This window comes from Corythoichthys intestinalis, chromosome 8 (genome assembly GCF_030265065.1).
Source record: "Corythoichthys intestinalis isolate RoL2023-P3 chromosome 8, ASM3026506v1, whole genome shotgun sequence".
NCBI lineage: Eukaryota > Metazoa > Chordata > Actinopteri > Syngnathiformes > Syngnathidae > Corythoichthys > Corythoichthys intestinalis.
The window spans coordinates 44121603-44134751 of NC_080402.1; the positions used below are offsets into that span (position 1 = coordinate 44121603).

Sequence of the window (13149 nt, forward strand, 5' to 3'; positions counted from 1 at the left end):
TTGGCACCTTTAAACTTTTTTTTCCCCAATTTTTCTTCATTTGGATCGATTATCATCTTACGTATCGGAGAAAATGCGAAAGTAACAAAAAAAATACAATTAAGCGATTGTTATGAGGTAGATATCCGTGGCTTTTTTACAGACGCCATTTTTTTCCATTGTGATGTCAAAATATTCGAGTGAATAATAATAAAAAAAGAATAATGATATTTTTTAAACGAAATATTACACATCAATTCATGATTCTGAGCTAAAAATCACAGACATTTTGAATAATAAATATAATCAATTACCTTAGTTTTATGTCTGGGTTAAAACATAAGCGGTTGCACGACATCTGTAAACGGGGGTTTTCAGGGTAAAACGGACAAATTAAAAATAGTTTGGGGGCTTATTGCGCCATGAATCTGCTATGGCACCATATGGACATATTGTTCTATCAAACACAACAGTTGTTTTGGCTTAAAATACAGCCGTTTCTTTTCAAGAGGAGTGCAAGAGCAGAAACTGCTTTTTCAGTCTTGTCTGTTTTTTCCGCCATATATTATCAATTATCGTATCGGGAGCGGCCTTGAGGAACAGGAAGTTATCGAAATCGGTATCGGTTGCAAAAAATGGATATGGTGCACCCCTAAACATTACAGTAATTTAGACACGCTGGCATGGACAATCCATGGGAATTTCAGGACGTCTAAGTCGACTGGGTGGATAACTTTAGCTGAAACCTGTCAGCCCATCGAAGAAGAGCAACTAGGTAAAAACAACAATGTTTTAAAGATGGCCAGTGCAGCCCAAGTCCATGCTCATGTTGGAACATGAATGGCCTGTCTGATTTTATTTTTTCAGTGGCCTTTTTTTTTTTGTTTTGACGAGTACAAGTTGCAAAGCATTCCTTCCTCTCCTTTGTGAAACCCACAGAACATGATGATTGGGCATTTGGAACAATGTTTATCACATACCTTTATGATATCAGTTGTGATGATAAACTCTGATGGTTTGTGGTCACTTTGTTTGCTGGGCGGCCGTGGTGGTCCCAGTCCAAATATCCCCTTCACCTTATCCTTTAGGCTTTCTTTGCTAGGTTGTTTATTCATCATTTAGCAAAGCAAGGTTCACAGGCTATAATGGAAAGCTGTGCGAAGAGAATGCAACAAGTTTAGCATATTAGGTTTGCATAATGAGCAGTCTATCACTGTTCTTTTCACACTGCAAAGCAGTACTATTACAATACTACTCATTTGTTTAGTATGGAAAATAAAGGAGGAAAAACATCACATTTTGTTATTGCAAAAAGTATTTCAGCATTAGGGAATACATTTATAGTGTTGGACATGTACACTAAGATAGAAAAAGGAGAAAAGAGGATGAGAGGAACAAGCATAAGCTCTTCTCTGCTTCTGTATCACGACATCAAAACTATCAATTGTTTGTTTATGGACATTGTTACAGTAAGGACTATACATTAAACAAGGATCAAACATGATTTACTACATCATGGTGCTGCTGACCGGCTAGCTTGAACACTGAGTGCAGGAAACTAGCATTCCTTGTGTGGTAAACAACGCCCCCCTCCTCCCTTTACTTTACCCTCACCTTGTATGACTTCCGTCCTTTTGTGTCATTCAGTCACAGCTTCTTTTCTCTGCAGCAAGAGAAGCAAAGGCTAAGTCAGGACACCGACTTATGATCAAAGCAGGAGGCTCGTTCTGTAGCAAGCCCACTCCCCCGATCAGGTGACACTCCGATGGATTGACAACACGGAGACTCCAAAAACAAGGTGTACAGCCTGCGAAGCCTGCATTTGAATGCAAGTTACATCACAACACAGCGCCAAGACATGTCGGAATTCATTAAAATTGGAAGGACAGGCCGTTTCTCAATAGTATTCGTTCTTGTCCGTGCTTGTGTTCTCGTGGGCTCGTGAAACGTCATCAGAGCTGGACCGAGAACGGTGGAGTCCCCGGATATTCTGCGAGTCTGTTCGTAGTGCATGACGCTCAATATCTTTTTAACTTTGAGACGTAAGTAACTGGTGGCCATCTTGCGTCGGGGGACATCTCTGGTTACTGGTAGACTTTACTCCTGCAACTGACGAAGGGTGAGTGATCTCCACTAAAAAATGTTACCTCTACATACGAAGTTAATTCGTTCAAGGACCTTGTTTGTAAGTCGAAATGGTCATATTTCGAGCAGGATTTTCCCATAAGAATACATTATAATTCCATTTATTTGTTCCACAGGCCGAAAACCTACACTAAATCCTTAATAAAAACTACTGGTACTATTGCAAATAGCAATTACACAAAGCAAAACAAATACATTAAAAATAAAAATCTGAATAATAATATAATAAATGTAATAATAATAATAATAATAATAATAATAATACAGTTCCTGAAATAATATAACGAATCGGGTTATAATGTGGCGGTTGTGTTTTGCGTGGTGTACCTGAACGCACTGCGTGGCTGACTTGACAGAGTGAGAAAGAGATGCATTAGAGTTTTTACTTTCAATTTTTAGGAGCCCCTAAAGCAGACATGTCCAAAGTCCGGCCCCCCAAATGCGGCCCGTGGTCAAATTTCATCCGGCCCCCAGCCTCTGTCATAAAATCAATAACATCTGGCCCGCACACAGACTTAATAAATTGGTCAGCAGTACTGCTACCAGCATATTAAGTAGCTTATACACTAAATGCTGCTCCTCATTTACCCACTAAAAGGCAGCAGCACTCTAAGCAACATTACCCCGTGTGACCCTTTACTTGCAATTTTCTAAAATGGCGACAATCACCAAAAAAAAGAAGTTGACTGCGATGGCCGACGCTTCAAGGATAGGTGGAAATTGGACTTTTTATTCAATAAAATACACAACAACTATGTCTGCCTCATTTGCAAAAAGTCAGTCGCTGTTTTTAAAGAGTTCAATGTGAGGCGATATTACCAAACAAGACATGCTGACATGTACGACAAGATAACAGGGAAGATACGCAGCGAGAAATTGAAGCAACTTGAAGCTAGCAGTATTTCGCAAGAGCCCGAAAGTCAAAAGAGAACACCACAAAGGCTAGTTGCGAGATCGTTGAAATTATCATTTAAAAAGAAAAAATAAATAAAGCAAATGTGACACACAGAATGGCTTGCTAAAATTTGCTTAGATATATTGTTTTACGTAAAGCACGTCAGCAAAGGACGGCCCCCCACATTTTTACCACACCAAATCTGGCCCCCTATGCAAAAAGTTTGGACACCCCTGCCCTAAAGGGACATGGCAGAAGAAGAAAAAATACACAGAGGGGGAAAAAAGCTGACATTTAAAAGCAAAAAAAAAAAAAAAGTGAGGTCGAAGCAAAAAAAAAAGTTTTTTTTTAGATTTTTATTTTACTTTATTTTATTTTTGCATCGAAGCAAAAACATTTTTTTACATTGAAGCAAAAACAAAAAGTTCAGATCACAGTAAAAAAATTGAAAAACACATAATTCCGCTATTTTAAACGTGTGTTATGTGGCTTAATTTCCAGGTAAACAATGGCAACAATGGCGCGTGTTCACCCGTGGGACAGGTTAATTGACTTTTACTTCAAAATAGGCCTAAAATATGAAATATGATGACATAAGATCAATTCTTCTCTAAGCACAGTTTCCAAATAAGCAAAAGACATTTGAAGCGAGTCTTAAACTCAACCGAACATTTTCGTCGGAAAACGTTCTGTGATTTGGCGGTCCTTGTTGAATTCATTAGCAACTAATTGCTGTACTCTGGACAACTACATGGTTACCGATGAATGTCCAGCTAATGCAGAGGCTCCATGTAAGAAATGAGGACGTTCGCCTTGTTATTATCTTCCAAATATCGTCCAAGATTTTTTGTTTTGATGTTAACTTTTTTTTTTTCTTTTTTTTCTTCGATATAAAAAAATTAATTTTGCCTCGATGGGCAAATTTTTTTTCTTTTGCTTCGATGTAGAAAAAACTTTTTTGCTTTAACTCCTGTTTTATTTTTACTTCCGTGTTTTGTTGTGTTTTTGACAGAAAAGAAATCTTCTGTGTCAGTTTAGGGGCACTGTGTGGTTTTTTTTGTTTTTTTTTAACGTAAACTTTTTTTCCCCCTCTCTGTTTTTTCTTCTTCTTCCATGTCACCTTAGAGACTCGGTAACTTTTCATGTTCTGTTGTCTGAAGCTGTCGATTTCTTTGGCGAGGTTACAATAATAATAATTGTCACGTTAACCTGTAAAGACTGGCAAACGGAGGTCGGAGGAAGACCGTTGAGATCTTAGACATTGTTCGGCCGTATTGTCGAGCCAGTTAACGCACACGCACACCATGTTCATATTTTTCTATCATTTCCATCTTCATTTCAACGGTAAGCGTCACCTTTTCCCCTTTTTCATTCAGTAGCATTCTTGGAAGCTATGTTGATTTCTCTCACATGAAAATCGGCCGTTTGTCATTCTTGCAGAAAAAACAAAAAAATTGCGGCACTGTCAGAAATTGTCGTATTTCGAGCATCTGGTTGGATGTTGAAACAAAAGGCGAGTTCAATTTTACGTTGGATGTCAAAAAGAATCGTATCGAAGCGATCCTATGTTGAGGTACCACTGTACACTTAACTGTCCGAGTTCTTGATGGGTTTCCAAATGGTTTGGTGTAAAACAAACAGTATCAACGTTGTTATGATTCAGGTTGGATTTTGAGAAAATGTTATTTAAAAAAAAAAAAACAACAACAACTCATATGCAGCAAATTATTGCACCTTTAACGTTTATGACTAATCAAGGCCTTTGAAAATCGATTGAAAAGTCAACTATCTATGGCTATTTCTAAATTATACGCGCTACTGACTTTTTTTTAAATGTAGTTTATCGAATCACCCCGACGCAAAATGGCCGACAAGTGACAACGACGTTTTCCGTTTGCTCAAAGCGCGCATTAGACATCTTGGCTGAGCCAGACGTCAGGCCACCGGGTAGTGAGTGTGACTACATACTGAAAGTCGTCCTCCTTCGTCCACGTTCTCTTGCCACAAATGTTACAACCTTAAATAAATAATACAATGGAAAGATTACTCCGCGGCGAATTTTAATGAATATTCGTGATTTGAACTGTGTTTCTGTCAATGTATTATATCGTGGAGTTCCCTCTTATTCCTCCCCTCAAAACACAGCACTGACTTTCTATCCGTGCTGTCCATGTTTTCTTGTCTTCCGCCGTGGCAGGAGCATGTGGAATACAGTGTGGTGTTTCAGTATGACCTCTCCTTACTTCCAAAATATGAAAGTTGTTACACGGAGAGGTGAGAGATTTACCCGCTGCACAGCTCCTGCATCTTTGCTATCCAGACGAATGGACGCGGATGCCATTTCCTCAGTGGCCGTGAAGGTAGAAGAGGAACAAACACCCTTCTTGTCAACAGTAGGTAAGAACTTAAAATCAAAGATGTTCAATTGATCGTATTTTGATATTCCTGGGATGTTGTCATTGTGGAGACTCGGGAGTTAACATGAAACCGAAATGTTACAATTCTACTGGAAGAAAGCGTAAAATATATAATAGTAATGCAGTTATTCTGAACACCATTTAGTTATTAGGGAATGTTAACCAAACATCATCAAGCTCATATTAAATAGTTGTCAGTACAAACCTGCCAATTTATACAGTTAACCCCAAATATGTACTAGGATTTTCATTTCTTTTCTTTTTTTTAATGTAATAACAATTCATAGCATAAGCTGTGATCTGACGTGAGCTTCTACTGTATCAGAGGGATATTGCTCTAAGGCAGACATGTCCCGGGGGCCAAAAGCGGCCTGTGGTCAAATTTCACCCGGCCCCCAGCCTCTGTCATGCCCGCACACAGACTTAATAAATTGGTCAGCAGTACTGCCACGAGCATATAAGGTCGCTTACACACTAAATGCTGCTCCTCATTTACCCACTAAAAGGCAGCAGCACTCTAAGCAACATTACCCCATGTGACCCTTTACTCCCAGTTTTCTAAAATGGCGACAATCAACAAAAAAAAGAAAGTTGACTGCAACGGCCGACGCTTCAAGGACAGGTGGAAATTGGACTAATTCTTCACTAAAATACACAACAACTGTGTCTGCCTCATTTGCAAAGAGACAGTCGCTGTTTTTAAAGAGTTCAGTGTGAGCCGATATTACCAAACAAGACACGCTGACATGTACGACAAGATTACAGGGAAGATACACAGCGAGAAATTGAAGCAACTTGAAACTGGTTTAATTTCATAGCAGCAGTATTTCGCAAGAGCCCGAGAGTCGAGAGATTGTTGAAATTATTACTTTAAGAAAATAAAGCAAATGTGACACACAGAATGGCTTGCTAAAATTTGCTTAAGTATATTGTTCTACGTAAAGGACGTCAGCCAAGGTTGGCCCCCCACATTTTTACCGCACCAAATCTGGTCCTCATTGCAAAAAGTTTGGACACCCATGCCCTAAAGAGAAGGGTACAAAATCTATTTTAAGGTAATATACAAATGGGAACACAGTTGGAGTAGGGCTGCAGCTATCGATTATTTTAGTAATCGATCAATCTATTAACTAATTAGTTTGAATAATCGAGAAATCGGATGAGGAACATTTAATGCGTTGCAGAATCAATTTTAGGAGATGTAAAACAAAGGCTTGCTAAGATTGCACTTTCAAAAGAGCATGAAATGCGAATACAAAATAAAATCACCAAGTGTTTCTTCAAACTATGCATTTTCCTTTGAAGGAAAAGAAAGTCGATTTTTCAGTTTTGCAGGTTCTTTAATTATCTTAACTAACAGGAGATGACGGCACACAATTCAGGAACAAAAAGAAAGCATTAATCACCAATATATATACTTTCATTAAGGAAAGAGTAATTTAAAGCTGATCGATCAGGACACATCACCCAAAACATCACGAGGTGCGTGTACCATTTATATTGCTGTCTGGTGCCGCCCATAGCTAGACAAAACAAAAAGAACAGAAGTCATTGTACTGTAGATAACACACAGCTATGAAAAAAACATTTACAACCATGTGAAATGAACAGATATGTATTTGTGTGAATAAATGGAAATATATATCTAAACATTTAAAAATCAATTACAATACCTGAGCTTAGCCTTAAATGATATAAAAAAAAAATAAAGGACGACCTGAGTACAACAAAAGAAAAGCTGGCTAACTTGCATAGCAAAAATCAACTAAATTAAATGCTATAAAATGCTAACGTTCTGTTTTATTTATTTATTTTTTTACTATGTTCTTAAAAAATTGTTAAAACACATATTCCCACAAAAAAACTGCTAAATATACCTATAAACTAAATTACGAATGCATAAACATATTTGCTCAAACAAAAACTTATGTTGGTCTAAACAGGAAGCAGCTGGATTCAGCAATGTTGAATGAGTTTTGTCATATTCACTGTTGCCACTAGAGGGCAGTGTTACCCAAATCAATAAAACTAAAGACAAACCATTACAACGCCACAATAATTAAACGAATCCTCAAAACAGCAAAATTTGATTCAAAGCTTTTTTCTACTCCAAAATTGAGCGCAAAATTCTGGAACAGGTGAACACAGGTTAATCACACCTCTTGCCATCTAGTGAAAGAGAATTTAATTGTTTCACCTTTAAGATATCTTTGGGATAGATAAGGAAAAATATACAGTATTAGTCCGTCAGTGAGCTGGAAATAATACCATACATTTAATATTACATTCTATTCTATATGTAGAAGAAATGAAATACTATATCAGGGCAACAAACTCAGTTTTGTCCGTTTTCGGTGTTAGATTTTTTAAAATCTGAGTCAGTATATATCTGAATTAAACCCCTGGTATCTTTACTAACTTCACAAATACTAAATACTGTAAAACACTCAGCTTTTGGACCATGTGATTTAACAAAGATTTTTACCCTAATTTACCATTCTCTCTGTTCAGATCGTAGTCAGGACCTCCTCCGGTTGGCCACTACTCAACCAAAACTAGAAGCTGATGCTCTGTCTGTAGCTTCACATGGAGGCAGACGGAGACAGATCAAAGTCGAATATGATGAAGGTGGGTCCACGGCAAACATGGAGCAGTGGGAACCTCTTGATTGGAAGAAACAGTTAAGACACATTCGTGAGATGAGGAGCAGCCGTGATGCACCTGTGGATAACATGGGAGCAGAGAAGTGCTATGACACAAAGGCTCCACCTAATGTTGGTGCATATACACTATATTTACATTCTAATGGAAAACAACTTGACTGTAACTAAATTTTTCTGAATATGTGCTTTTTTATCTAATACAGGTGAGACGCTTTCAGATTTTGGTGTCCCTGATGCTTTCCAGTCAGACCAAAGACCAGGTAACAGCAGCTGCCATGCAAAAGCTGCGGGCTCATGGCTGCACTGCAGAAAAACTCTTGTCTACTGATGATGAAACTCTGGGAAAGCTCATCTACCCAGTCGGCTTCTGGAGGGTAATGCCACAAAATTCATGTTGGTATAAGAATCATATTTCGACTTCCTTGAAATTTCCGTTTGACTACTTCTCTGTAGAACAAAGTGAAATTTCTGAAGAAGACCGCAGCTATGCTTGTGAATGATTACGGAGGGGACATCCCAGACAGCGTGGAAGGGCTTGTCCGCCTGCCAGGGGTTGGACCCAAGATGGCTCACCTAGCCATGGATATTGCCTGGGACCAGGTGTCTGGTATAGGTAGGAACACAGTCTAGGCAAGGGAAATGCATTTTAAATCAAATCAAGTTAAGATTGAGATCAATTGAATATCTTTTCACAGGCGTTGACACACATGTGCATCGGATCTCAAACAGGCTAGGCTGGCTCAAGAAGCCCACTAAGAACCCAGAGGCAACACGGCAAGCCCTGCAGGATTGGTTACCTCGGTAAATTATCTTATGGCCCTTACAATTTTTTCAACAAGTAATATTGTATAGTACCTAAATTACCTATATAGTTTAGCAAAGATTATCCACGAAAAACACCTTATATTATGGAATAGATTTTTAGGCTACCAGGAACATATATAAAAATAAAATGGCAATGAGCTGTTTCTAATGATCTATGTCAATGCTTGATATTGGTTACAGGGATCTATGGAGTGAGATTAACTGGCTGCTAGTGGGTTTTGGACAGCAGGTTTGCCTTCCAACCAATCCGCTCTGCTCCATGTGTTTGAACCAGCATAGTTGTCCATCCGCTCACCAAAGCTCACCTTCAAAGCGGCTTATAGTTCGATCCCCGCTATCTCCGGATCCAGCCTCCTCTCTTCAAACAAAAACTGAATCAGGACAAGAAACTGTTGTTAAAGAAGAGCCACAGACTGTTAATCCCACCTCACTGAGAAGGAAACTGAAAAGAAAGATTAAACACTGATTTAAAATTTCTCTTGGATGATATTTTAAAACATGCAAGTATTTTAAGTGGTTTACTCATGAAAAAACTTTTAGGGCTTACTTTCTAAACAAGCACTTGGCCAAATTGTGTTGGCAAAGTTAATATTTGTTATTATAAAATCATGTTTTTCCACCTCCACCTAGTTTATAGCACAATTTATACTTAGGCAAGTGCTTTATAGCTATGAAAATAGGATCACATCTAGGGATGTCCCAGTTGCATACTTTTACACTCTATTCACCTGATTTTGAGAATCTGCCAATACCGAGCCCCGATTTGATACCAAAAAAAAAGTATAATTTCAGCAAAAGTTTCAAACATGTTACTGTACTGCACTGTTTACAGTAATTCCTCTTCTGCCTTTTTCGGGAGTATTGCAGAATATAAAAGATTTTTTTGTTTGTTTGTTTGTTTGTTTGTTTGTTTGTTTGTTTTGGCAATTCCATCGTGTTCCTGGATTATTTTGTTAATTTTTAGCCCTTAAAAATATTTTTAAAAAATATACTAGTATATTTTTTAATTAAAAACCCGATCCCTTTCACCCGATTCCGATCCTATGAAATATGGCCCGATTTCTATCACGTGATCAGATCAGGGACATCCCCTTTCAGATACTTTGTGCTATGCATTCTTATTTGTTATAGTTGGGATAACATGTTCATATTTTTGTGTTAGTGTTCTAATTATGTAAAACCACAGAAAAAGCTTAGGGTGAGGCAGACTGAAATCTGCCTTCACACTGCAAACATCTTGTCATCTTTTTGCCCGATAATTGTTTGATATCTCGTGTCAGGTGACAATGTTACTTATTGTGTTCACTGTGCTGAAATCATTGTTATTTCTATGCAAGTAGCTCATGGAACAATGTCTTAAAACCATCCATTTGAACTGTGAGGGATGTGCAGCAAATGTATTGAACATCTAGCACCGTGAGTGGCAGCCAACGAGATAAAAAAAAAAAGTGTTCTTCCTCTGGCCAGGCTGCACCCTCCCATTAATTAGTTTATCACTAGTAGACAACCAAGCCATTTGAAGTGGGAGGGTGTCAGGCAGCAAATGAACGAATGAGCATTTGTACATTCTCTGCCAGTCCACCCACTTCAAATGGATTGAAGGTCTACTGCCGTTAATGGCAGTCAATGAGTTAAGCAGTGTCTGACCAAGCTGTGAATGCAATTACTTTTACTTTTTTTTTTTTTTTTTTTTTTTAAACATGGTATCGGTACAGTATTTGCCACCAGCGATACCACATAGCCAGGAAAACGAGCGTAGGTTTGGTCTCTGTTATATCGTCTTGGAAGGGACGATATAACAGCATAACCTGCATGTACAGTTTTTGCTGGGGATGGGACATTAATAAGACCAAACAGATTGGGTGAACGGTAGTCTGCTACATTTCTCACCAATAAGAACCTAATTAATTGATAGGCTAAATGATTAATGCAAAAATACATCTGTATTGACATACTTTCACACTGCAAATTTACAGTTTAACGTCTTAATCTGATAATTTTTCTTAGATCTAGTCGAATGATTTACTCCATCTTCTTTTGAGTGTTAAAGACTAACAGATTCATGTGTCAGATTCTTCTAATAGTAAATATTACTATTTGTTACTATTTGTTCTTATTAAGCCCATACATCTAAAAGTCAGTCATTTTTCACCTGAATCAAGAAATTTTTTTTTAAAAAATAATAATGTTTTAAACAATCTAATTATTCTTGCAGTAAGAACATTCTATTCTTGCATTAAGAACATTTCTGACATTTTTTCTAAGATTACATATACAAACATTTTGCTTAAAGTATGTTTATTTTCAGTGAGCTATTTTTCTTATTTCAAGAAATCTGAGTAACATTTACTTGAAGCACTGGCAGATAATTTCACTTAATTCTTGTAGATTTACACTGATAAGAAGAATTATTATTTATTAATTTTTTTTACAGTTTTAAGGAGGTGGGTTTTTGCAGTGCATATGTATTGGTTCAGGTGATACACCGTTCGATTCAAACCTTTGTTTTCAAAAACTACTAAAGAAACATTTTTGAAAACTTCCAGAATAAAGGTCCTGATTTTATTAGCAAATTTAAGTTTCATTATTTGACCACAAATTATATTAACATACACAAGAAATACAAACTTTTTAATCATCTATCAAGTATCCAGGAATGAAAATAAATAAACATTTGTCTATATACCACTCAAAATTGTTTGTCTAAATGAATATAACAAAAGAAAACTTCTTAGTCAGAGAATAAGAAATAAAAATGGATCCTTCCTTCAGGTAAAACACTACTGCTTTTGCCCACAAACACAGCAATGATTTTCAGTAGCAAAATTAGTGGTGTGTTCCCCGCCTACGCAGCATTGACATTTTTACATTACTTACAGTGGCTGCTGCTAGCGGGAAAAAAACTTTTAATATCCCTCGTCTTTAAAGGTCTTTAAAGGGGACTAGTTCTAGAGTTTCCAGCAGAGTTCACTACATTTCTCACAGTTTAATTAAAGTTCACAGTAGAAAACAAAAACTGAAGGACAATTCTCTCTAAGCAGCTTCCTACTCAAGTTCTGCAGATTAGCATGTTCACACAGTTTAATGTTATGCTAACTCTGATGCAGGTCGGACTTTCAGTAGCAAAATTAGTGGCGTGTTTCCATTGGTGTATTTTTTAAAGTATTTACATTGGTGTCTTTTTTAAAGTACTTACAGTGGCTTTTGCTGGCTAAAAAAAACTTATAATTTCCACTTATTCAAAGGGGGTGGACGAGACGGTATGTCGTATTTATGGGGGAGGGGTGAATGCGTGTGTGTGTGTGTAGTGGAGGGGGGGTTAAGCTATCAGTCAATCAAACGTGCATTTGAGGGGAAAAAATGGACCGGCACATTCAGCAAGTGAAAAGGAGAAAATGTAAGACTCAACATAATGATAATAACTTAATGATAGTAGCGTCAATTCTATACTTACAACATATAGGAAGACCATCTAACTGTAATGAAGTCATTACGTTATGCAAATAAGGTCACTTAAAACTTGGCGGGGACAATTTGAGCATCCTGAAAAGTTGGTAGTGTTATGCAGTGGCGCCCCCAGGGGGTGGCCACGGCCGCCCCTATAAATTTGTTGCCCACCCCGCTTGCCAGTATATCGTTAGATTGTTGTAGCATCAGTTATGCATTTCATCCCAAATGCAAATCTGCCAGCACAGGCTCTTCCCCAGTTATTATTTTGTTTTGTTAAATGTACACCTTATGCCTAATATATACATAACACAATAAAACAGAATTGTTGTGGAACTCAAAATGTTGACTAACTTGTCTGGACAGTTATGGACTATGCACATTAAATAATTAGTAACAGCAAATATTACACAGTAGACCAAAGTCTATCAGTAGCCGTGTCCTTAAAACTTTCTGATAGTTTTCCCCTGACCTTCTTACTGCAATAATAAAATGAAAAGCTGAAATTATGGCTTTTAGTTTTGGTGTGCCACCCCAAGATTTTAAATGGCCCCATCTGACCACCTCTTTGAAAAATTTCTGGAGGCGCCACTGGTGTTATGTTCCTACTGTCCCTATGCAAACCTACGCCTTTGCCAGGAATCGATATCGAGAGCAAAAAAATTGTATCTGTGCCACTGATGGTGCACCACTTCTAACGTCAGGTGAGCTATTATTTTGCTCCCTGCAGTAGTGCGCGTCAACTGGATCTAGTGTCGACACCTCCTCCTCCCGTGTG

At 37.7% G+C, this 13149-nt stretch overlaps 2 protein-coding genes across 7 annotated transcripts in view; one reads left to right on the forward strand and one right to left on the reverse strand.

Annotated features, from left to right (window-relative positions):
* Window positions 1-1983, reverse strand: part of tsc2 (TSC complex subunit 2) — a 52472-nt gene extending 50489 nt beyond the window's left edge. For 4 of the 6 annotated variants that reach the window (XM_057843230.1, XM_057843228.1, XM_057843231.1 and 1 more), the window contains exons 1-2: window positions 1594-1982; window positions 960-1132 (exon numbers count right to left, since the gene is read on the reverse strand). In XM_057843230.1, coding sequence (XP_057699213.1) covers window positions 960-1097 — 138 coding nt within the window. In that variant the 5' untranslated portion in view covers window positions 1098-1132; window positions 1594-1982. Of the gene's footprint in view, window positions 1-959; window positions 1133-1593 lie in introns of all 6 variants that reach the window. The other 2 variants (XM_057843225.1, XM_057843227.1) reach the window with 1 other exon arrangement.
* A 2975-nt stretch (window positions 1984-4958) lies between these two features.
* nthl1 (nth-like DNA glycosylase 1) lies at window positions 4959-11573 on the forward strand. Its single transcript, XM_057843232.1, has 6 exons — window positions 4959-5416; window positions 7948-8210; window positions 8303-8473; window positions 8553-8712; window positions 8795-8900; window positions 9105-11573. Exons 1-6 carry the CDS (start codon window positions 5083-5085, stop codon window positions 9388-9390), a joined length of 1320 nt encoding a protein of 439 aa, XP_057699215.1. The 5' UTR covers window positions 4959-5082; the 3' UTR covers window positions 9391-11573.
* Window positions 11574-13149: the final 1576 nt, after the last annotated feature.